Source organism: Lepisma saccharinum, chromosome 19 (genome assembly GCF_977018435.1).
Source record: "Lepisma saccharinum chromosome 19, izLepSacc3.1, whole genome shotgun sequence".
NCBI classification, from domain to species: Eukaryota; Metazoa; Arthropoda; class Insecta; order Zygentoma; family Lepismatidae; genus Lepisma; species Lepisma saccharinum.
This window is the reverse complement of record NC_139247.1, coordinates 67,014,182-67,041,394: the sequence shown is the minus strand read 5'-3', so window position 1 is coordinate 67,041,394 and position 27,213 is coordinate 67,014,182. Positions and strand designations below refer to the sequence as shown.

The following is a 27,213-nucleotide window of genomic DNA, read 5'->3' as shown; positions in this document are numbered from 1 at the left end:
TGATCCCTAAGACAGTATTTTAGCTGAAACAAAAAAATCACATATTTCTTCCTTTGGGCCCCTCTATACACCTGCCAAGTTTCATGGAAATCGGAGGGCGACACTTAGATAATTTCCCTTGTTAGAAGTAACAGTCACTTTTTTTTTTAATAATTGTAACGAGTACTTACTCTTTTTTAATAACTATAAGAATTACGTTTGGAAATGTGTGACTGTGACGCTTAATAATTATATCAATGTTCCGAATTTGCTTTCCTCAGGCAAACTTTTCATCTTCCAAACTGTTTGTCATCCCTGTTGGGAGTTTACGACAATGTTTTAACAAATGTTGTTTGCTTTTTGGGAAGAGCTACTCTCTTCCACTGTCTGTGAGGAGGTTTTTACTTTATTCTTACTTTTTAATGTGTTGTGTTTGTGTTGTGAAGGCCGGTTTACAACCTCGCATTTCAATTTTTCCTCAAGGGGCTTTTTACACCCATTGTTTTAAAACTTTTAAGTAAGAAGTTTATATAAGGGGATATTTCCCCGAATACATTGAAGGGTGCAACATGGATATAGGTGCCGACGCTCCCAACAATTTTAAATCAATCAATCAAAGTATAGAAGTGATTGCAATTACAATCCCTGCTTACGTCGTCCAGGGATTAGCTCAAAGCGCTGACAACCTGATGACAGTTTGTTCTATTGATTAATTGATTTAGTTTATTTCATTTCGCTTCTCTGCCACTTTTGGCTAAGATGAGGGGGTGTGATGATATGATTAAAATTGATGAAGGGTGACTCACAAAGAGGACCCATGTCGGAATTCGAACCCGGTCTCATGGCATCGCATTACATTGTTTATATTAATATTTTAATGAAATGGTTCTCTGAACGTTTCACAATACCATCGTCTTCTACATTATTTCAGTTATATTTTAATTTATGATAAACTATTTATTAAGAAATGCAAAATTCGCATCTCAAGTTTTATCTCTAAAGAATCTATTTTTTGAAAAATTTGTTGCGGGTACCTTTTAAAACTAGTTTTAATTTAATGGATGTTCATTGTCTGAACGTATGTTGTATAGTATCGAACGAAATTGAAAAGACTCTCAGCCATGTTCTTCGCAAGCTTAACGAGGCGATGGTGATAATTCTTGTAACACCCACTTCAACATTTGTTAACCAGGCGACTCTTTACGTCTCTTTAAAATTGTGTGGAAAAAGATATGCTCCGAGTTTCTTTTTCAGGAAATATAGTGGATGTCACAAATTGTGAAAGAGAAATACAGTAAAACCTCGTTATTTCGGACCCCGATAAACCTGACTTCACTTAATCCGGACAGGCAAAAAAAACAAAAAAAAACAGAATGCAAGGTTTTAAATGTGGCTAGAAGTCAACAAGAGGAATTTCCACAGAAAAGGCAGTCAACCACTGATGAAATTCTGTTTCCCGCAGACTTTGTACTGTGCTGTATAGTGTATTTAGGCCTATGCCGTTTAAATACACCATAATAAACGTGTTTTGTTGCTATAAACGGAGTTTTAATGCACTTTCTACTGTTCTTTTAGGTTATTTCAGTTAATCCGGACTTTCGTTAAACCGGTCAACTTATCCCCCTATTAGTTCGGATTAACGAGGTTTTACTGTACTAAGATTCTGTTTTGATTAGACTTGTAAAAGAGCTGTGTTCTAGTCGGTAGGGTGTCTGACTTCGACACTGCAGACTCGGGTTCGATTCCCGGCGTGGGTGATCTAAGATCGAAATATATCCGGTCTTGTCCCCGCTTAAAGCGGCTCCGGGGCTCACCCAGCCTCAAATCAATGGGTACCTGGGGAGATAAAGGCGACCGGAGCGTGGTTCCAAATTGGCCGATATCTAGAATGTGTGGGGCCCTATCCCCACATACCCTAGATGTGCCTTCGTGGCACGGTGCTGTATCCACGGGGAACTTAACCTTTACCTTATTTGTAAATGAGGGAACGCCACTACATTACCTAGGATACCAGAATCTTCGTGTGTGAATAGTTTTGACATTGTAATAGTCTAGAAACGAAAGATCAGAAATTGACTCTCTCTCAAACTCAAAAGACACGAAACCGCCTTGTCGTAATCCTTTGCTTCCATCTGCACTGACGTAGGAAAGGGCGAGTTATTGATGAAAGAAACCTGCTGAAAAATATCCTGAGAAGTCTGCTTCAAACCATTTCATTCACAGCGGAATATGCCAGATGTTATATCAGCTATTGAAGTAGTTCTTCTATTGCTTGATCCCGCTGTGTGCCGCTGAAGCGGATAGATTTTTTTTCTGGCTGAAGTTTTTGTTTCTTTCTTAACATCGACATCACATTTTTTCCTCGCTGGGTCAATGGTGTTATAATTAAGGAAACCTTGTCAATTAAACCCATTATCTCCACTTGGAATCAATTAATGGAAAATTTCGTTTCAGATGTAGTAATTAAGTTAAATCAGAATGAAGTACTCATCTCGTCCGTGGATTTTCCAGAAACTAGGACGCAGGGGGCGGAGTGTTCGCGAAAGCTAATTTTACATGCTGTTTGCTGAACTCATAGGGAATTGTCGATTTTCTCCAAAAGATATAAGCCGCACTGGCAATCTGGTATAGTTAGATTGCATAGTAACAGGATAAAAATGCAATTTTTCATGTTTGAAACGTCTAAATGAAGTCTGAAACATTGAAAACGTTTCTAAAATGATTCAACACAAATTTAATTGAATACCTGGTAGGCAACATTTCTGAATAGCCTTGGATAAAATAGATTACAAGTATTATTGAGCCGGCTGCACGGGCAGATTGTAATGACACAATTTGGATTGAACTTCAATTAAGTACAATATAATTATCTTTATAATAATGGCATTTCTGTTAATTAGCGTCGCTTTACGCTAATCGCAACCATGAGGATGAGTGATGAAATTCTTCTCTGCCTGAAACCTGACAGGAAATGTGGGAACAAGCTTCGCGTTATCAAGCCCACTATTCGTGCATGGTGTTCCTTCTACCGTCTCTCTCGCCGAGAAGACTTTATTTTAACTAGGCTTTGTATCGGACACAGTCATCGCTGCAAGGGCAATGGCGTGATGTAACCTTGTCTTAAGTGTTCGGCGTATCCTTGTTGAATGTTCAAGATTCAATTTCCTCAGATACACGTTTAACTTTCCAACTCCTTATGATCCATGTTGGGAGTTGATGACAGGTTTTTTTTTTTTATTCTTGAGAGACACGGGTCTTTTACATTGTATCTGAAGATGTTTTGTGTGTATCCTTACCTGTTTAATGTGTCGTGAATGTCCTGTGTAGGTTCCTTCATAGCTTTGAACTTTAAATCTTTTTCAATGTGCTTTCTGCACCGATTTTGTAACTTTACGGTAAGGCTTTTAGATAAGGAGATTTTTACTCGAATACTTGAAGGGTGAAATGGTCATAGGTGCCACAGTACCCAAAACGTTTTATTTATTTATTCATTAAATAGGCTTGGGAGGAAGATAGCTATCGCCAACAAGAAAATCAATGAAATGAAAATAAATATGGGAAATTTCTGAAGTCTATCGTCATAAGGGGATACCTACAGACGCGGTAGCTAAATCATTAGCGCGTCTGACTACCATGCGAGAAACCCGGGTTCGACCCGCGTCTGAGGAAAACCGGGATTATTTTCACCCGTGCAAGCAAGCACCAAGCGTTGTATAAAACGGCTACTTGGAGGAAACTCTGTGGTGAAACGGCCGCCATCTTTGTTTTTACTTTACTATCCCCTTATGGCCAAATTATGTTCTATTTGAACACTGCTCACATGTCGAAGCAGCAGCCTGAAAGCATGCCAGTTTCATTAATAAAACAGACAAGCAAATGCAAACATTCACGCTGGAGTCACGTAGCTTCTACATCCGTGAGCGAGCTTCCTTAGTGTTCGTCGTGACCTGAGCTGCAACGAGACACGCGGGATGTTTGTGGGAACTCAGTGGCACCTCTTCAATGGCCGCCCCTGGTGGAATAAGAAGACTGTAGCAAGACCTCCAGGGCATCTGAGTCTAGTAAAATTGCGAGACATCTCAACTGCTCCACCAATGAGAGAACTTGTCTTTCAAGAAAGAAGCATCCAAGTGTGTATTTTGAGTTATCTCGGACGAAAGATCTTTTGCCCTCGAAACCTGTTTTTCGCTGAAGCAGCTTATTTGAATCTGCTCGTTACTGACGATCGAAGAGTGGTTGTTGGAACAAGACAACCTGCAGACAATTAAAGAAATGAAAGAGCATTTCTATCCCGAGTTCCATTAAGTCAAGGTCTACGTCGTTTTCCGGTCCGCTGCCGGCGAAGTAAGAAATGCAGGGTTATTAAAGGTCCAGGAATTTTTAAATAAATTCAATTCCGGTCCAGGAGAGGAAATCAGCAAGCGTAAATGGGTTCTGGACCGTAAAGAACCTTTTTATCTGTAAAGTATTTCAATTCGGTCCAGAGACCTTTCTTCCGGATGAATTTAAATACGGTCCAGGAACCTTTTTTCAACGTAATAATACGCAACTTGGACCGAATTTAAATTGTGCAAGAAAAAAGATTCCGGTCCTACAGCGGAATCCAATAGAATTTATGTGTTTTTCGACCTTTATCAACCCTGATGAAGTGATCTCATTGTATCGTAATGAAAACTCAAACTATTACGTATAAACTAACGAAAATTTTGTTAACCCATTTCTCTTTGCTTTCCTGTATCTGTGTGATAATTGTTAATGGGGAGTAGGTTGATGAGATTTCACGTGAATGTACGGTCACCGGCAATAAAGGCGAGACACCGAGATCCTTAATACTCTCTACCCTACAAGACGTTATGTGTGTTGCATAACTCTACTGCGCTGGTAGAAGCTGCCATTGAAAATTCGCTATTAAAATCCACTTATCACCTTAGAGTTAAGCAACACACAACACCTTGAACTGAAGCGTGTATTTCAGGATATAGGTGTCCCATCTTTATTGCGAGTGACTGTACACCGTTGGAACGAGGCCATGATACGATACTATTTATGCTGCAAGAACGTAGATATCGATGTGATGAAACTCATGAAGGATTCTTACAAAGAACACCACTGCCACACTTCGAACCCGGAACCTTTTACGTCTCAGCGCGCTGAAGTAACCACTTGCCACGGAGGACGGCTGTTAGTAATGTACTATGCATCCGATACAAGAACTCATTATTAATGCAAGATAAATTGACTTAGTTTTGCAATATTGTGCAATATTAAGGTAAGAGCCATACGTAGGCGTTGCATTGTAACCATATGCACTTCAAGTATTTTGAAACTAACCTTATTAATGTCCACATGTTTTACTTTTCCGTTTGGTTTTGTGTGGAATCCTTTAAAAGACACCCACCTTATTAGCCTGAGTTGGCCCTTGAACGCTTGCAGCAATTCACCAGTCAACTATAACAATCCTCTACCTTTTCATCAACCCTCGTATCTTCAATATCCTGGCCAATCGGACGACGATCGATCTTCTCGCGCTAATCGTTGATGTGACGTCACAGCGGCATTTCTCATTCGCAACGGATGAACAAAAGAATTTATCTATGCAGAAAATCACGCTCCGATACAACTGTAAACGCGAATGTTTTTTTCTTTCGCGCAGAAAAATATTGAATGCCAATATGTTTCCAATCCTATCTTTTTCCGGATTCTGAATCGATGCAGCCCTACTTTTGACCACCGGGCGAATTGATACAAACACTTTTCCGTTTGTGTAAGGATATAAAAGTGTCAACTTAAAGCTGAACCCAGAACATGATAAACTGTCCTATTAACGCACTAAATCTCTAGCCTTCTTAAACCCGAAGGTTGATGGCTACAGAAACACAAGCCTTCCATCTGTCCCTATCCTGATCAAGATCTATATACTCTTTTCTATCCTTACCAATTTCCTCTAGGTCCATCTCAACGTTGTCCCTCCATCTTCGTCTTGGCCTTCCTACAGGTCTCTTACCATCAGGTTTCCCAACAAGAATCCTGTAAATTCCTCTTTCCTCTCCCATTCGTGCCACATGGCCTGCCCACCTAAGTCTTCTTGATTGAATTATTATAATAATATCTTAACAGGAATACAAACTGTGCAGTTCTAAATTATGTAATCTTCTCCACTTACCTGTATCCTCATCCCTTTTAGATCTATATGTTTTCATAAGGATTTTATTTTCAAATACTCTTAACTTATGATCCTCTTTTAATCAAAAGAAATACGAGATAAAGTTTCATGGCGAACAATGGATTTAACTTGAGGTATATTGAAACGCTGCGGCGGTTCGGGAAAAAGCTTATCCCACACTGGAGCGTCTTACGAATAAGAAGAAACTGCGCACAATGGGAATGAAAGCAAAGTTCCATTTACAGTTCCGGGAGATTTCTAAATTATTTTTCCTGTTTGCTATCGCTCGAGTGGAAAACGCCGGAAGGGGAATGTTTTAAGGAAGCGGGCAGGTCAATGGTGTAAGCGACAACTTAATTCTCAAGTTCTTATCGCAATTACAACCTCATTCTCGGCCAATCCTCTTTGAAGGAAGAAGTTTAAATGGAGATTTGGACAGTTGTAGAAAGTTTCTCTGTTTGCGTGATAAGCAAAGAACAAGAACCACAAAGAAATGTTTGTTGTTGAGAAGAGACTAGCGTAGGTTCGTTGCCTGAACACAATTTTTCATGTTTTTTAGCAAATGCTTTTAGCTTATGCACTGTTTCTCAGAAGGTTTTTAGGATGTCCTTGCCTTTTTAATGTGTTGTGTCCGTCCCGTGGAAGTTCGTTTACAACTTTAACGTATAATACAGGGTGTCCCACTAACGGCGCAACTGGGAATTAAGAGTGGCGTTACTTTGTAACCAAAACCTGTACATACATAAGTCATACACCAAATGTTAGCCCTGTCCAAGTAGATATTTTTAAACATAGAAACAACAAACGGGGTGCAGTGTTGTTCATGCAGTGTTGCCAAATGTAAGTGAAAGTGTAAATTTATTTTTCCACAAAGCATGGAAAATTGCATGTCAAACATTCGTACGGAAATTTCGACGTCAATTTCCACCTTGGGTAGGTGGACTATTTCGCCATCTATAGTTCAGAGAAGAAAACCGATCGTTTTCGCGTATAGCCAATCCTGAAATGCCTCGTAAAGGCGTACCTGTCCAAATGGGTATTTAAAAAAAAAATATGAGGTACGGTGGCAACACTGTTGATGTTTGAAGGCAACAAAAGTTGTGTTTAGTGATGTTCTATGACATGGAAATACTGGAAACAGGAAAAAAAAAGAAAATGAAAATTATGGTGAAAAAAGTGTGGAAATTGACGTCCAAATTTCCGTACGAATGTTTGACATGCAATTTTTCATGCTTTGTGGAAAAATAAATTTACACTTTCACTTACATTTGGCAACAACACTGCACCCCGTTTGTTGTTTCTATGTTTAAAAATATCTACTTGGACAGGGCTAACATTTGGTGTATGACTTATGTATGTACAGGTTTCGGTTACAAAGTAACGCCACTCTTAATTCCCAGTTGCGCGTTCGTGGGACACCCTGTATTTTTTCAAGTGGGCCTTTATACTCCTTTTTCACTTTAAGGTAAGTTTCTTAGATAAAAGGATTTTTTCCTCGTGTACTTAGAAGGATGCAGAATGGCCATACAAGCCTAAGCACCAAAAAGTTTTTAATCAACCAATCAAGCTTTTCATGTTTTTAATTAATTCACATTATTCATCTTCTTTCTTACGTTAATCGTTTACTTATCTAATTCAATCAATCAAGGAGGTTTGTACAACCACTTTTAAACTTTAAGTTAACCATTTTAGAGAAGCGGAATTTTTCTTGTATTCTTGCGAAATTACCACATGTGCCAACACACCCCAGAAATCTTAACACATTCATTTAATCATTCGAATCCTTGTCAGTCATGGGTGCTTCCCATCACACATTTCATCAGTCATCCTCATCCTTGCGCTTAAACCAAGAATAAAAGCGACCTGGAATATCAGAAATTCGATGAGTGAAAGAACAATACCAGTTTGTATAAGAACAAAAAACAACTGAAATTTGCACATTCGAGAACTGAACTTGCAACTTCCAGAAAGGATACTGGCTGAGAAAAAAGGATTGTGTATCTTCCAAGGTTTATCTCTCGTCCGCTATCCACGCCAAGCCAAGCCACCCCGAAATGATTAACGTTGTTTTTTCCAGCCGCCCCACTTCCCAGCTTTATCGAGAAACGCAGCCAACGGCAACATTTTAGAACATCAAATAGATAAAAGAAATTCCTGGCCTCACGTTTCGAGACTGGGAATGATTTTTTGCTCATTAACTCCGCTAAACTACAAATGTCATGGCGCAGATTCATACCTGAAAAAGAAAGCAGTCCTTGAAAAAGTTTTCTAATTAAGCCGCCTCCACAATTCACGTCGACCAATAAGAAAAACTGAGAAGGAAATACGCAGTAACAATATTAGATCACTGCTTCAACTACGGTAGATATTCGTCCCAGAATCGGAGGAAAAAGTTTTGTGGACAGTTGAAGGCTTTGAATAACACGCAATGAATGTCGCGAATTAGAACCACAAGCTGATGTTAAATTTGTCAAATATGGCTTAGAAAGTCAAGAGTGTCAAGAAAAAGTAAAGCAATCAACAAGAATGAAGTCTAAGAACATATAGCTTCTGGAATTTCTCTGATTTCCCTAAATATCTGTTTGTGATGGTAATTGTTTCTTTCGACTTCCAGCGTTCAGTACCTGGAATATATTTGCATTCGTATCGTTAAATTTCCAGTTGGCACGAAAATTAGCCCATGTTGCTTTGTAATGCAAATATATTGGCGAATTCTAGTTGTTGCAAATTTGCGGACTAATGTTTCCAATAGATCTTGGAGTCACAAAGAAGCGAAGATAAAGATGTTTAGTTGTTTTGCAGTTGCAAAATTCATGAACAAAAATAAAATATTTTCTGAGCTATTTACTGAGCTTTTTGCTCAATGTAAAACGGATTTGAATATTTTCTATTGCCACATTATCTTTCACAATAATAATATCAATATCCGATCGTGACTTTTGGTCCACCCTGTAGTGCATTGATGAAATGACACACCTGTGCACAGACCGGGAGTCGAAACCGTAACACCTTCAGTAGCAAAATGGTGAGACAAACACCCAATATTCACCGATGCGGCTCTTGTGTTGTTGTCCGTCAATCGTAAGAATCCACAGAAAGTGATCTATCAATATCTCAGGAACTATGAGAATGAAAACGATAAAAATTGTTACCTCAAAACTTGTCAATTCTTCTACACCGTCCAGGAGTCTGTGGAGCAACTCTATACATAACGCTAAAGAAGGGGAGAAGGTGAGGGGGGAGCAGTGGCCGCTGCTGCCAACGAGACTGGTAGCTACAGTCTCGTTACCCCATCCATGTAATCCCTGCCCCTCTAGCGTATTCGTTGCCGGATCCCTTTCGAGTCACTACTTGCGCAGATGACTTGTTTTCGTTCGATTGCTCCACAGATTCCCTGAGCAGAGCATAGCTATTAGATATGGCCATCCGAAACAAATGTCAAGCTCTACATACGGGGCACGCCTTGAGAACAGCACCAATTGTTATTTTAACCTGAATACTTTACTGGAGTTATTCATTTTTTTTAAATTTCAGTGCATTTCCAACCAGTTTTCATAATAATAGAACTTCGCATAGTTGAATATTTTATTTTGCTATTCCGTACTAACAAGTTGTATGTTTCGGTTATGGTTTAAGTCCTCATTGAAACGTCAGTTCGGTATTTTTGACATAGCTCGAGAGGAAGCTGACAGGACGCGTATCTGGTTTCGATCCAGCATGTGTTTTTCTGAGAAGCGCTGTTGTCACTCTTACCTGTAGTGTTTAGACATGCAACACGAACTGCGACGCCTTTACACTCCCAAGGTCTCCACATTGTGTAAAACAAAATTACCACAACACAGTAACAAACCTACTAAACATACCTGCAAGGATCTCATTTACTCCACGTGGACTTGACAAGTACTGCCAGTTCCTAAAACGGACGCTATTGGTGGGAAAGTTTCGAGAATTGATTTGCTGGGCTCCACGTGGACTTGACATATGGTTGTCAAAGACCAACTGATCGCTCGGAACTTACTTTAAAGTTACGTTCCAAAGAAGGCTGGGACTTTACCAATAAATTTTCCACGATCCTTTTTTGTTTCTTTCTCAGCGAGTCTTAATTGAATTGAATTGCGTGCATGCTGTTGCTTATTGTTTATTTCAAACATTAATTTTTCTTATTACTTGCTTCATTTCAGGTACATGTTTGATCGGGAAAGCGCATCACAAGTGAATAAGAGGCTGCAGAACGCGCTGTTCATTATGGCGGTCTCCAACTCCTGCATGAACCCGCTCGTGTATGGGACGTATGCGATGAACTTCAAAAAGGAATTTCGCCGCTGCTTCGGGTGTGCCGGGAGGGGAGGCTCCCTCAGCAGGAAATCCACTGGTAAGTTACGACGCTCGAGCTGAAGTTTCGATGTGTGCTTTGATGTTCTGTTGGGAATGTGTGCGTTTACAAGGATTCATATCTCTTGCATAATGTTGTCTTCAATTTTCGTATGCGTTTGGCGTGCATGTGATGTAACATAGAGTCTATACAGCAAAAACCCTCACAATTGGAGGATAATGCATCGAAATCTTAACTTTTGATGTAAAATACTATTGAAACAGGGTGCAGATTTTGAGTTTCTTACCTACGCGTTGGAAAATAGCTTAATTCTAGCACTATCAATTCAATAATATTTTTTTTTTTTGGTCATCAATATCCTAATGGGTGTCCAAAAGTTGTTTTACCGATTAAATTAAATGGTAGCTTCGTAATAGGATAACAAAGCGGATAACGTCACCACATGAACATCCATTGAACTACAAGTTCCTACAAAAAGTGTTTGTTTAGTAGATCTTACAATGTGCCTCTTTTACATTTGAAAACGTTGAGCAACCCGTCTAACGGAGCTCCACATAATTCCATCTCGCCTCTGGGTCTCCCTCTTCGCTTTGTAATCATAGGGTCCCGGGTTCGTAACCGGTGGATGCACATAGTGGTTCGGATCCTACTTCAAACTTTAGGTCCAGTTCCGATTAGCCTTACTGTGCATAAAGTGGACATAAAACACCAAATCAATCAATCAGTCAACCATCTCGCCTCCTTCCGTGCGTTTTTGTGAGATTGCATTCATAGTTCATGTAATTGATCATCCGTTTCTAAACTATTAGCTACGAACTCACAGTGTCGCCCTAAATGCATGCGTGCGTGTTGAGTCTGCCACGCGGGAAACCCCCGGTTCGATTCCTGGGGGAGGTGATCTCGTGTAAGAATTGTTCAGACCATGTCGCTGTATAAAGCTACTCTGGGATCCATCCAGCCTCTGATGAAATCCGAACCGGGGAGTAAATGCGGCTGGAGCGTGGTGGTGTTTATGAGCTCCTCATTGCTCTGTAGGCATCTTACAAATACCTTACTTTTCAAGTGACCCACACACGATGTAATCGGAGCCAATTAAATCGAGTAACTATTTCAATGAAATTACGTAACAGAAACTGCATGTTGCAATATATGGTGGCCCAAAAGTCCCGCACCATAGGTAAATGGCAATTATTGTGAAATGTCTCTATTGCATGGTGATTACTGGAAAGCGGGTAGAAGTTATTCTGCTATGTGAACTGTGTGTGTGTGTGTGTGTGTGTGTGTGTGTGTGTGTGTGTGTGTGTATGTGTGTGTGTGTGTGTGTATGTTGGAAGACTCGTTACTTCCCGACTTGGACTTAATTGCTTGCGCCCGCAGTGGTTCATACAAGACGCCCCATTACGTCAGTGGCTGGATGAGAACTTCCCTCAATGGATTGTACGTAAGAAATTCGTAGAATGGACTCCCCGATCCCCTGATTTGAATCCAATGGTCCAGCCTCTGGTGCGGGACTGTTGGGCCACCCTGTATATGTTTATAATATACAGGATACTCTTAAGATTATTGTAATTTCACCACTATATTCCACCGTCAATGTACCAAGCATGCCCATTAACCAGTTTGCGAGCAGACAATCTTCTGCAATTCATTCTAAAAACACAGCATCAGCTGGACATTCCCAAGACCTCGTCTCAAGAGATGTTTTCTCAGGGAAGAAATTATTCTACGTCAAGGATCAAAGAGCTGTCTTCGAATAACAGCCTTCTTTCTTAACATATAAGCGAATGTTCTTTCGAACTGGTATCACTCTTACTAAGTAATGAACTGTTTTTTAAAACCATGTACAGTTACTTTGGAAATGGGATTTAGAGAAATGTTACTCTTTATGGGAAGATGGAGAAATTTGGTGCAGGATTGTTTACATTTTGGTCAATGTAAGTAACACATTTAGGAATTTTGATGGACCAATTTCTTTCTTACTTTTAATTCTATTCATTTTAAATTAGGCTGTGAGAGTAATTAAGAAATTCAAGGTTCAATTTCATCTGTAAACTATTCTTACATGAGCATTTTTTTAATAGCAATACAGTTCCATTAAGTAATGAGACAGTCTTTATCAAATGAAAAGGAAACAAAATATTTGAACATTGCCTGTTTATTACTCAAAGTACATCCCTCCTGCATCAATACAGCAATTGGCACGATTGCCCAACGATGTGTGTGTGTGTGTGTGTGTGTGTGTGTGTGTAATATACTACAGAGCATTCCCTGACATTCGCTACGAGACTCGGGGGCAAGCGGCCCGGCATCAGCGCTTGTCTTTGCCGGTGAATGGGTCCGCGACAGTCGCTTATATTAAACCTCGTGAAAAGTTTAGAGTAACAGGGTCAGTTCTGAATAAAGATGGAAAGAAAAATGGGGTAATAAAGTATACAAAGACAACCCGCACACCATCCGTGAGTTAAAAGAGAGTATTGTACGAAAAATCGGGAGAATTACAGTAGACGAACTTCCACGTGTAAATGCCAATTTCCTTCGGAGATACCAGGAATGTGTTGCAGGAGAGGGACATCATTTTCAACACCTTCTGTAGTCAAGGTTAGTACACAATATGTGACTCTCGCTGACCCCTTTCACCGGGAAAGACAAGCGCTGATGCCGGGCAGTTTGCTGCCGAGTCTCGTACCGAATGTCAGGGAATGCTCTGTATATATGTTATCCATTTGAATTGAGTATTTAGAACTTAATTTTGAGGTGAGAAAGTGACAATTGTACTATTTGAATGTTAAATATTTTTAGGCGAATGCAAATCCTAGAACTGTACAAAATTCTGTTTTATAAATAGAATGGTCTGCAGTTTTAACATGTTAATGCACTTTGTCACTTCACAGAAGTAATTAATTTATTTGAATTAATTAAACACATTTAGTTTATCTTTTTTGGTAACTAATAACAAACATTTGTTACCCTGTGCTTAATTTCATAATTTTGACCAAATTATTTGGTAACTCTAACTAAATTTAAATGATGACTAAAGGAATTTGTGCCTATTTAACAATCATTCGCTTATCAAAACAAACAAACTTTATTATCTGTGCATTTTTATTGAAATTGCATGGCTTAAATTCACTTCTACTTCACTACTACCTTTTTTTCTCAATTCAATCATTGCAGCCGACCTGCTTGGCAGAGTGGTTAGCACAGCGCGCTACAACGCCAGGGGTCCCGGGTTCGAATCCCGGCCTGGGCATGCCAATCTCATCTTCGCGATCAGCCAAAAGCGGCAGAAAAGCGAAGTAAAGTAAACCGAATCAGTCAATCATTTCGCTCGACTGAGAATACTAGAAGCAATGCGATTACAGCACACAAGCTCATCCCATAAATAAAGCAAGTTCGCTTAAATACATTACTCCAGTGATAAGCGGATATTGGAACCTCCTGCAAAGCTGCTACTCCATGGGTTCGATTCGGAAGTAGTCCGTTATCCAGTTACCGTCGTCATAGCAACCGTTTTTATGTAAGTACAGATGCTAGGCACTCACATTTCCGCCAAATGCACAGTTCGCATAGGAAATTGCTCACATTGCAGTACTGGTTTTTGTACAGTTTTAAGTTGCTAGTTAAATGTCACATGCTATTACCAGATTAAATTTATGCCCACATATTTGCATAACATAAATAGAGTCGTATATTTTTTTTCCTACATGCTAATATCACGACTCCACACATGTTTTTCGCATAAAGTATTAAACATTTCCATTACGTGGTTCTGCCTTTAATGCAATTTTAGTACTTTACTGGGTGTCAATCAATGTGCATGCATATATATTTAAGGAGGAATTTACTTAAAACTTTTCATCCAAAATTTAGGAAATACTAGTAATAATTATACAGGGTGTTTCAGTAAAATTGACACTTTTTGAAGGGAATAGATACCTGTTTTAATGAGACAAATGCAGTGCTTGCAACCTTACGCTTACCATTTGTGAAGCAACCGCAGTCATCTTGGTGTTTTCATAATTATGCCTGACAAAATTCAACGATAACCATGACGGCGTTCATACTCAAACAGCTCGAGAAGTTCTTTAATATCCATTAAAATTATCACAAATATCCAATTTTTGATAATGTTGGCTCTAAATTAACCCTTACATCAGTGATGTGCGTCTGCGCGTAAACAACGATAGTCTACATTCTGCACGTAGACTATTTTATACACGTAGATTACGTAATCTATGTAATCAACATGGCGAAAGGTGATAACTTAGCAAAGAGCGCCGTGGAATTAAAAGAAAATTATACTGCGTATCAGTTGCTGATGTGTGAGGAGAACTTCTCATACTCTTCCTTCCAAATTCGAACAATTCCTCACCTAGGAAGAAACCTAATATAAGAAATATTATAATGTTTTATGGGAAAAAGACCACTCTTGCCTCACGACTGCCATCTGTTGTTGTTTTTTGCATACTATTTATCTACTTCCATAGTTGATAATAGAAGAGAGGAGAAATTTTGTTGTAAATAGGATTCTTTTCATTTCGCTAGGAACCAGAATAGTTGAATTCACTTTTCTTTCATGAAACTCTTGAAAATTAATTTTAATGCACTTTAGATTGTCTACGTAGTCTATGTAAACTACAACCCAATGTAACCTACGCGTAGGTTACGTGTAGACAACGCATGTAGACGCAAACCTATAGTATACGGCACATCACTGCCTTACATCCATTCCCAGATGGAAAATTCAGAATAAACCCCTGAATCATTAGGCGTTCTAACATCTCAAAAGGAATGTTGTTCATTTCCATGTGGATGTTTTTTTTAACTCTCCATTGACCTGAGGCCGACTTGGGGACACGTTGCATTTCAGGTTACCCACACAGGTAGTAATCAGAAACAATGAAATCAGGTGACTTAAGAGGAAATTATGTGACTTAATGCTTAGAACATTTAAGATTTTCTTTTCAAATTCCTCGGGTAATATGTCACGGAGAAAGAAGGCATCTGGTAGCAGAGGCGGCATCATAATATCTTGTGTGGATAAACTTCTGGATGGCTGTCAAAAATTGTGGTGTGCCACATACGTAAATAGAAAAATAAATCGTGTTCACATTGTTACAACCGTTCAGGGTTCGAATCCAGGCCTGCGTATTAACAGTGTGTCTACCAGCAAGAAAAAGTTAAGAAATTATGCTTGTTTTCAAGAAGTTTTGATATTTTTCTACAGTATAGTGAATTTACCTTGTTATATACCTATACTGGGATTTGATAAAATGGAATATTTGGAAATCTGAGTTGAGTTGTGGTTAAGATTTATTCACTTTGATTCTTAAGAATTACATTCTTGTATGCGTGAAGTTTTGTAAAAATATTAAAGTCATGTGACCATTCCCCATCCAAGATGAAGTCTGTAGCATCAATTTTTACGTCCATTAATAATTAAAGTGTAAATATCTTGTTACAGTATAGCTTCAGCTTTCATCTTATCCAGTCTTGTGGCAGGGGGTTTTCATTCAATAAAAATATCTATTTTATTAATTTTCAACCATACCTAGGTAAGGAGCGATTAAATGAATGTTAAGAAAAAGGGAAGAGGTCAAGAAGAAGTCAAAAATTTTGGATTTGTTATTTTGCTCCTTTTTGTTCCTTGTGAGTGTCCCTTCATCATATCATCACTCATTCTCATCGTCGCGATTACCAAAAGTGCAAGATAAACGACGATAAATAGAACCAAATCGAAAGTCAGATACGTTTTATTTTTACTTTCCACTTAAGAAAACACAATGAACTGAATGGAATTTTCAGTATTCGTTTTCCAGGAGGCCAGTACCCCTTTGCCCTCCGCTGGATTCGCCTATAATAAAGGGGTTAATAGAGGGCGCTCCGTTAGAGATCCCGGGTTCGAATCTTCCAAGGTTTGTCATCATATTCATAATTGTCTATGTGCGTTTATTTAATTTTTATTCGAAATTTGCCAATTGCCTTTTGATAGCCGAATTTTGGGTGTGCAACGGCCCACTGGTCCACCCTTGGCACCGCCCCTGTCTGGTAGTCATGCTTGACACTTAACGGACTATGGTTAATCACGGTAGCCTCGTTCTACAACAATAATATTTATAACGTTCAAGGACTTCACATCATCATATTTCGTTCTCTAAATTCAATCCAATCACATTTCTAGGGAAATTTACCATTCGTTTTCGGTGCAAGCAACACTGAATCCTAACTTAAACTAATCCAATTCTTGCTTTCTGTTTTAAAGAGAGAAGATGCCTCAATATCCATGAGTGATATTCGCTTTCTCGCTTCGCTCCAGGCCTCAGAATACAAGACAGAGCCAACATTCCTCTGGCGTTTCCTCTCCAGCATGTATGACGTTCGGTGTCACCCTACGAATGGCGACATAACAACAATTCAGCGGACTACCGAAGGGATGAGAATCTGAACACGAAGACATAAGGAAATCATGGCAGATAATTTTGGGAAACATTTCCTCCAAGCGGACGTCTGGACCGAGGCTTGAGGTCTGCGAGAGCAAAGGGTGAGTGTGGAAATTCTCTGTTTATGCTACTGTGTCACATGAATAGTTATGACGTCATTCTTCTTATTTTGCATAGCGTGATATATTCTCTGTGATTGGTTTATTTAAGTTCGTTTTCCCCTAACGTCATTGTTGCAAGATTTAACCTAATTGTTATCTATAATAGCAAATCTGTGATAGCTAACAATGTTACTACTTATGATTTTAACTTTCAGGGGATTTCTCATCGATATTTTCTTTACCAATTCCTCATACCTTCAAATAGAAACTTAAATAACGAAATCCTTATGTATGATTACTAGGGCCCGGAACATTATGTCTTATAAAACGGTAAAATATGTATGTAATTATGTCATAAAAATTGAAAAATATGTCAGAAAAAGGTAGAAATATTCCCAGTAAATCCAAAAATATGCACAACAGTACTTTGGAATTTCTCATAATACGGGATTAAGTACGGATCTTCCAGGTAAGATCGATAGGATGGGGGTAGACTATTAAATGAAGCCAGAATCCTACCCAACAATGAGATAACATTTTCCCTCAATAATGTTTGCATGGCTATTAACTGTCGGCGGGATAGAAAAGGGGGTATTATTGTTCTATTTTTAATTGGTAAGAAAAGACTCCATCTACTTTTAAATTCTTCGTTCGTAATTTCCTTATCCTGGCATCGATAATGTGAACTATCAGTTGCGGTAAATATACGAAGAAAAATTATAAAATAACAGAGTATTTGCAAGACAATTACGAAATTATACAGAAATATGTCTTATTACGAGAAAATTGAAGAAATATGTTGTAAAAACTCGAAATTGGTAAAATATGTCAAAATATGCTTTATCAAGTTGGTCTATTTCGGCTGATTTTCAACAGATATGTAATGATCTCGCCGCAGTACACGATCCTATGCCAAATAAAAAATATGTTATAACATAAAGTCCCGGGCCCTCATTGATTACACTAACATACACGTAGGCATGTTCAATTTACTCTTGTGACCATTAGAAATATTTTTATTAAGTAGCATACAATTTTCTACAAATATGTATAATTTCTTTATAGAATTTAGGTATCAAATACCAATAGTAACATGGACATGTCCATGTACTACTTTGTTTTGACTGAATAATATTTGAACTTTAGGGATTTTCAAAAACAAATCCTAATCAATAATCCAAAATTTTTGTAAGAGTTTCAAACAACTAATGGTTCGTAACAGGAACAAAACTGGTGCTGGGTGACTCAAATTTTGAAACTTTTTTGAATTGTGCTGCTTCGATTATAAAATATGCATTTTCTTTATGTGGGAAGGATACATTTGACCAACCTATTTTTCAAGACTATGAAGATATTCGAATCGATTAACTTACTTCATGTTCAATTCCCATCGATTTTTTGGTCGAGCTTTCGTTATAAATATTACGCAAGATATGTGAAAATTAGGAAATACAGGGTGTCCAAAATGTCACGCAACCGAAATTTTGAACGTACGTAACTTTTGTACAAAAAGCGATAGAGACATGAACCTTGCACTGGGTATTAACTTTTTCCATGTGTATGTTTTTAAACATTAAACAAGAAAATTATTCCCTACATGAACGTTCAGCATGGGGGAAAAGTTACTAAGGTGTAAGAAAAGAGTCATTCCACAGCTGTCATTTACTCATGTTTTTTTTACTTCATACAAAAACTTTTTTACACCTAAGTAACTTTTCCCGCAAACTGAACATTCATGTAGAGATAAATTTTCTTGTTCAATGTTTAAGAAACTTTCAGATAAACAGAGTTAATATTTAGTGAAAGGGTGCGCTATTGCTTTTTGTACAAAAGTTACTTACGTTCAAAATCGTTGTTGGGTGACTGTATTTGCATAGCTGACTACTAAAATCCATTTTTTGTGTGTACTTATTGATTGCATTGAAGAATTCCATTACGATCGTCACAAGCACTCAAATACTTTTTGATGTGACGTTTTGGAAGAACACGCGCTCCCTTCGTCAGATATTTATTTTTAGTTTGCGCAGTGTTACAGATATAACAATGAGATAAACTTAACAAAAACAAAAAGAAGCAACTTTACAATGAATCTTGTCAATAATGTTACATTGTTTGAAACTAACAACTCAACTGTTAAAGAAGCAATGAACACTGCAGAAGAACACCATCTTTGAAATGTAATCCGACGGAAGACATCACGAAACTTTGAAGATGATGAATTTGAATTACATGATGACACTTGGGATTCATATTTACATTTTGATAAGATCTTCTGTTAAATTAATAAACAACCATGTTGCTTGTTTCACATTTGAGTTCTTAGTTGTTACGTGGCTCATAAATTTAGAGCTCTTGTATATGGTCGACAAGTTGATTGATCTATTAGTTCGGTATTGGATTTGAATAAAATTGGCCATTACATTTTGAGATGGTGGACGAAAAAGGGATTTTTCCCAGTTTCTTTGTGCTCGACATTCTGCTGATTTCTTCAAATCTCCCTGTAGAGAACATTTTTAAAAAAATAACAAATGGAGCTCATAGTACGTAATTTTAGGCTATTATTTGCAGGGCAATGAGGTAATAAATACATTGAAACATAGGCGTAACATGGCGTGTTTATGAAAATTTACCAGTTACGTAATGGAAATTATTTTTTAAAAAAATAAAAAAAGCAGAGTGCTTAATGGTACTTTCGTTAACCACGTGGAACCTGAGGACCAAAGGAAAGAGTAATTTTTACGATTTTGCAATTAAAATTTATTTATCAAATTAGTACTGGATGATAATTTTATTGGCTTGAGAACTTTTTGATTCAGCCACCTCCCCCCAAAGTTAAGTTCCAAGGCCGATTATACCTCCCCCCCTCCACCCAAGATCTATTATACTCCTCCCATCTACGGGAGCAAATAGCCTTAATTGCTGATGCACCCATTCCAAATTTTAATAAACAAGTTCGATTATGCCCACTTCCCCTAAGTTACACACCTATGCATTGAGGAGCACATTAAATGGTCGGTTTTCGATCGGTGCGGACTTCATCAATTTCATTCATCACTCATCCTTATCGTCACGATTAGCAAAAGTGGCAGAAAAACGACGCTGAATAACAAAAATTCAAATAAAGATGAATGTATTTTTTTTGTATTTGAACGAAATCGCTCAACGAATTTCAAGATGGCGGACTTAATCTTAGATTTTTAGAAAATATACTTTGTCCAGCTGATACAGATATTTCAGTATATTGATTGATTGATTTGATCTATTTTACTTCGCTTTTTGTGACACTTTTGGCTAATTTGCGAAGATAGGGATGAGTGATGATATGATGAAATTGATGAATGGACACTCGCAAACATCCATGCCCAGACCAGGATTCGAACCCGGGACCCCTGGCGTCATAGCTCAGTTTATTGATCTCAAGAGAACAGTAATCAATGTGAATTTTAAATATTTGATTTGTATTTTTGACCATCTTCAAAGACTTAAATCTCTTTACAAAATACAGTCTTCTTTATAGTTAACGATTCAGAAATATGTATTTCGATTCCAAAATGAGCATTATGAATCGGTTTAAAATATTAAAATTATCGCATTCATGACTGCTGTTTTGTCGTGCTGACCACACGTCACTCCGTAACTGGTTCGATGATCGCCCACCTCTTGTTGGAATTAGCCCGGCAGTCGGTGGGTGATCACTGCCCCTCACGGGCAGTTGCGCCATGGGTTTTTATTAATAATCATATTCACTATTTAGGGAAATAATAGATCTGTGAGGGAAATATTAATTGGAATGTCGTCTTTTACGGACTTCTACTTTGAATCAGGACAATGACTAATTGTTAAATCTACTAATTTAATTTAATTTCGCCCCGTCCCAGTTCTGCATGACCTTCTTGTTACTTGGAACATAAAGTTCTTAAAAATTCTGATAAATCCTATTCACGTTCACCGCAAACTGACCAATACGTTCTAAGCATTGCTAGGGTCTGAAAACTTTGCACTCTTTCCTTAGCAACAAGCCTCTCTGTGCCTGCCACACATCATTACTAAGTAGATTGGTTCATGTAAATGCAATCAGGTCAGGCGGAATAGAGCTGAAATGGAAAATATATGAGAAGCGAAATCGTAAAAACATGCAATATTACAATTGGATCGAGAGTTGTATGTGCAGTTTTGCATAATGAAGAGAAAAGGCTTCCATATTCATTCCGTGTCATGCTCTGAAAATTGCAACAAAAAGTAAATGCATGCAGAAATGCATGAGAGTTACTAGCTTTTTGTACCCTATTACATTTCCTTCTCGAACGAAAAATTCATTTTAATCCATGGTCAAATATCTATCCTGCTTACCTTTTTAGGGATAATCCATTATAATAAGCCAAAATTATTGAGTCCGTATGGTGTATCACTGTGTCACGATAGATTCGTATCCTATTCATCATATTCCAGACATGAAATTTTGCCGTTGATTTCCCTGTTGAAGCTGCCGTGTGGTTCACGCAGCCTCTCGTTGATTGGTAACGAGGGCATCCACAAAGGGACAGGGGCAACAGTGCTCAAATTTGGGGGAACGTAGAGTGATGATTTCCCCCCATTTAAGAAAATTCACAAAGCATTTTCTCACTGAATTTTATCCATGTTGAGCAATACAGTATCCCCCAACATTTTCCTTAATTTTTCAAAGCATTCCCCTGCTAGGAATTTCAACTTCGAGCGCTGGGAGACAGAGTAAAATTTCATATCTTACCCTCCAGTCATAGAAACTCAAATTTTATTTTCTATTGTTATTATTTTCTTACAAATCATAAAAATTGAAATTTAGTTGAAAATACATTGGTGGTGTTGTCAAGTTCAGACTTGAGTCCTCTATGTAAATAGAAATAGAAGTCACCGTGCTTCCTTTCCATAAACGTCAGTCACTTTGTTGATGATGAAAAGTTCATTGTCTTTTCGTACATTTTTCACGATGTACATACACCAGTGACCACTTAATCTGCTGTCTTTCATGACACCCTTACCTATTGTTTCACTCTACAATTTTACCACGAATTATATTACATTTTCCCAGATATCTCAGGGGGAGGCAAGTGCCCCCTTGTCACCCTCTGCGGGTGCCCTTGATTGTTACGTAGGAGTAACCAGGGGAGAGGTGGTGGGGTTAATACGGCAAGATGGAGAACATTCTTCTTCCACATCCCAAACGTGGCTTCATGCTACTGTGGCATTCATAAGGGGACATCTTTAACTTTAACATTACCATAATGACATTATTTGCATAGAAATCGTCCTAAATTATTCCTTGTTTAAAGTCTGGTCATGAATTTGAAGAGGCTGCAATTTCCATTAAGGAAAACAGTTCAAGGAATGGGTTAATCTTTCGTGCTTAGTTCAATTGTCTCTTTTTTCTGGTATGGCGCTTGTGGTCGTCTAGGGTGGTCCCAGGTCAACAGACATCAATCCACGTGATTGTCTGTCTCAATATGTACAAGAGATTACTCACAGCATGAACTCCTTCAAAAAACTCATGCGTTATCATCTTATTCACATATCACCACATGTGCTACCACTATGGTACCAATTATGGAAGAAGTGTAAAAACGTCAAGTAGTTGTGACAATCATGTGAAAAAGTTACAGTCCACGGAAAACCTAATAATTCTCTTGTGCTTTTTTTGCCTAGCCTGCAACTCATGTATCTGCATGGAAATGACTAAAGAATAAAAAATGTGGTTTCTGCATGCAGCATGATTTACAATTGGCTTGAAACTGACTTTTGGTTTAAAAAGTATCGTATTTTCTGGTGCGATAAAATATTTATTGTCTATTTTGCAAAAGAATGGCATTTTTGCCATGTTAATGTTATAAATCGCATTAAAGAAAGTCAATTTGACAGTGTTAGGAGGACTGATTAAATATGTAATGAACTTATGTTTCACCATGATGTTGCATATTCAATATATACAATAAAGGAGACAAATATATTTAATTTCCCAATGCACTATGTATTGACTATATACATTTTTAAAGGTGGAAAAATTCCAGCATTCTAATTATTTTTTCCTTGTACCTCACCTGTTATTTAAAGTGAAAATACATGTTTGATTTTCACATTTTGATGTGAAGATTTATGTTTATTTACTTTGAAGCATATTTAATGAAAGTATTTGTACTATCATTTTACTTGTTAGAAATAGGAGAAAGCTAACTTGCTTGATAATCCAATTTTAATATTTTTAAATGCAAAACGGTGCATATGTTACATAGAATGAAGTTTTATAAATAAACCAATCACAGAGGTTATACATACTATTTGTGTTAATACAGTAGCTGTCAGAGGTTTCTTACTCACCCTCTCAGACATGAAAGGGGAAGATGCAGAATAGTGTATTTGGAAATTAAGTTATTTGTCGATCTATTATCCGTACTAATGTTTAACAAGCCATCTTCTTGTTACACACCAGGTGCTTTTAACATGCAGATAGATGTAATGCATAAAGCATTATAATATTCTTCTATCTCCCTTGAAACAAGAATTATAAATCTTGCTGGACCCAGTGACAGCGCCAGAGTGGGGATAGGGGGGACTAGTTGGGCAGGATTTTCCCTCACCAATTAGAAATGCTGGATACGTATTTTCTCTTTTAACCAAGCAAGCATTGTTTTTTTGTGTAGTATTTAGGGTGCATTAAAAGGGACTTTCCAGCAGAAAATAATCAATTTCCTCTCTGCCCGTACACAAATATTTTCTGGTATCTTTACCATTTGGGATAGGTCTATGCATCTAATGTGAATGCTTTAAGATTCTCTCAGGGAAAATAAGGACTACACAACACGATATGGCAGTGGTTCCCAAACTGTGCGCCGCAAAATTTTCCAAATTTTAACTGAAATGACACTTGCCTGTTAGTCTATACGTGGTAAATTCGATCAATGATATGATTGTTTGAAATATGTGCTTATTTAGTACTTTTTACATGTATACATGTAAAATGTTTCAGAATTTGAAATGTGTGTTAATTTCTTAACTTAAGGCAAGCAAACTAACTACACTAACTGAGCATTGTTAGATAGGACTACATTTTGTCTTGGGCGCCGCGGAAAAAATCTTGAAACACTACGGCGCCGTAAAACGGAAAAGTTCGGGAAACCCTGCTTTATGGTTTCGGTGCTTGTGTAGGTTGAAATATATCGTGTATATAACAATGGCACATTTGTTTACAAGCCTTTCAATACTAGTTGCGAACCTTTCAACATAACAATGGCTTTGACTCTTGGCGACACTTCGTAGACAAGTTTTGCTACAAGTAGAAATTCAGAAGAGACACTAACCAGAATTTGTGATGAGAATTGATATTTCGTGTTGATGTCAGCAAACATTTGTTTTATTGGACAGGATTTATATCGTGTAACTTGGAGATCGATTTTCCAATAATAAACGTCATCATCATTCAGAAAACGTGTCTTGTTTAGACATGAGACTGACACTAGACAGTGGCTTCAGAAGGTCAAAACCACAACTTTAGCACCATTTTGCTGGTGCAATGAGTGACAGACCCTCTCAATTTATCTTGTGTAGTATTGAAATAACACAGAACAATGTGGTAGATGTTACACCAACATGCTTACAGTGTGCAATTACAATCAATTGCTGAGATGTTATTTACAAAGCAATTTTAGATATTTACTTAAAATTTTATAATTTCCTATTTCACACGCATGAAAATTTACTTACTACCACGTTTTTAAAATTGACTCTTACAACAGAAAAATTGTCCACAAAAAATTCCTCATCTCTCAACGGTGTATCTTCATATGACGCGACATGCTTCGTGAATCACTAATAAACAATCAGAAGCAAGATACATCAACATATGAATAATCAGAAATTCCTGTGAGTTGCCAGAAATTATTTTTACATCACATTTAACTTTCTTCAACTTAATTTATTTTACTTTCTAATTTATTACTCAGATTGTTTCTATAGTTATAATTTTATTCTTATTGTATTGTTTTGTTTCTTAATTTCTTTGCAATATTTAATTTTCCCATTGTTGTGATCTGTACTTTTTGGTGGGGGGAGGCGGTAGACCAGTAACAGCTGAACCTGGTCCACAAGTAAAGTCAATTGAATTTTTACTAATGCCTGATTTAAGGCAACACTGTGTGCATATCATTTTATATTAATTTCAAAATAATCAAAAAACTTGAAACATTTAAATACACATGTTATTAATTATTCTAGTGTATTAATTATTAGTTTCCATGACTCTGTTCAATGTTCCATCTCAGTTGCTCTCTCAGTAAGACTGTCCAGTAAACTCTCAAATAACCGTACTTTAAAAGTAACTATCTCCTTTCCCTTTCTCTTCTTAAAAATCAATGATTCATTTAACCATGATTTTAATTCATGATGTTACTTAAACTATCCGTCATCTCCATCGCTTTTCCCATCATATTAGTATTACAGACAGTCCAGAGTTTTACTGTAGAATATCCATCTGATTTTCTTGTGAGGTGAAACAAGTCAGGCTTTTTCGTTTGGTTTTCAGGTGCAGTTTTGCATATTCTCCAGCCTACCAGTTTTGTAACTCAAGTCCGAAAATCTATTCAATTTATGGCCAAAGGTAAGGATAAGTCAACGTGTCACTGTTTCAGTCGTCATTTCTGTGTCTGTGTCCGTAAGGTGTATTTCATTTCTTTGTTTCGTTTCTGAAGGTTTTCTACATTCAGCATTTTCCCTTTCCTTCACACACATAAATGGACAGTTTTCATTCAAAGTACGTAAATTGAACGACACAATTCGTCATTAGTTAGGCAAATGTAACAAACTCATTTGCAAGAAAAATTGTTCATACAGTGCATTTAATATTTTTACGAACACAATACATTCATTATGATGGTCAAAATCATGTTATCATGTTTTTGTTCCTTATTACACACATACATGCATACATAAAAACATACATGCATACAAAAGTAATGAAATTTTACAAATCATTATGTAACTGTATTTACAACAAGCATGTTTGTCTAACCATTTTATGATTGTATGTATTTTGAAACAAATCCTCAGCAAAATAGATCCAATCATGCTTACAGTATATTTTTTCATGTGTTAATACGCTCAGTATTAACACCATAGTGTTTCATATCGTTTATGTAAAATAGCAAGAATTTGGAATTTAAATTAAATGTATCCTAGGCCAAATTTATTCATTTCAATTTGTGGTAATTTTCACACAAATTTGACTTGCGCGTATCTTCATTTATTATTTAACTTTTGGTCAATTAATGTTTTTTTCCTGACTCTGACTCTCTCTCTCTCTCTCTCTCTGTGCGTGTGTGTGTGTGTGTTCGTGTGTGTTCGCGTATTTCTATTTACTGTACCTTTCTGCAAATTAAAAGAAAATAACTTCTCATTTTCATTATCGTTCGGTGGATGTTTTGGTTTTTTTACAACTTGAAAAAATCCCCCACATTACTAATTGGAAACGAGTTAGGTACCCATTGAATGCTTTTTTTCATTTCCCAAAGTGAACTGTGGTGAAAGGGGTAACGGCAATTGTACGAGTTTTGAAAAGAACAATCTTTATATTTCCCGAGTATGCAAATCAATAGCAGAATCGGACAAAAGTGCAAAGTGATAAAATGTTATTAATATCGAAGAAATGTGCGAAATCAAAAATTTCAATCAGATTTGAAACTTTGTGCAACTTGTTTCTGGGCTGTAGAAGGACAGGGTGGATTTCCAAAAGCAAATGTGTTGTATGTTACCATACAGGACATTTTGCAAAATCGATATTAATCAAGCTTTCTCTTAATATATTTGAATTCATATCGTCACATATCATACACACGAACCATTTGGTAACACATGGCACAAAGCATAAATTAACAAATTTATCTTCACATTTCTTCGTAATCTCTTTGTAAGAACTTTGTTAAGAGCAAAGTGTTTACGTGTTCTTCATGGGAAAATACGCTAGTCCAAAGTTCCAAAGCGAAATCTATAGGCGTAACTTGAGACCTAACTTTGGGGGCGAGAGGCAGAATCGAATTCGAGCTTACCTTTTTGGTGTCGGAATCAAAAAGTTTTCAAGTCCATAAAAAATATCATCCAGGACTATTTTGAAAAATAACTGTTACATTTGTAGAATCATAAAAAAATACTCGTTCCTTAAGTCCTCATGTTCCACGA

The 27,213-nt window shown here is 37.4% G+C and overlaps 1 protein-coding gene across 1 annotated transcript in view; it reads left to right on the top strand.

Moving 5' to 3' along the window:
* The window catches only part of LOC146003046 (adipokinetic hormone/corazonin-related peptide receptor variant I-like), a 571,777-nt gene that overhangs the window by 508,627 nt on the left and 35,937 nt on the right, over window positions 1-27,213 (top strand). Inside the window, exons 4-5 of the mRNA XM_083141210.1 lie at window positions 10,324-10,514; window positions 25,565-25,639. Coding sequence (XP_082997336.1) covers window positions 10,324-10,514; window positions 25,565-25,639 — 266 coding nt within the window. The remainder of the gene's footprint in view (window positions 1-10,323; window positions 10,515-25,564; window positions 25,640-27,213) is intronic.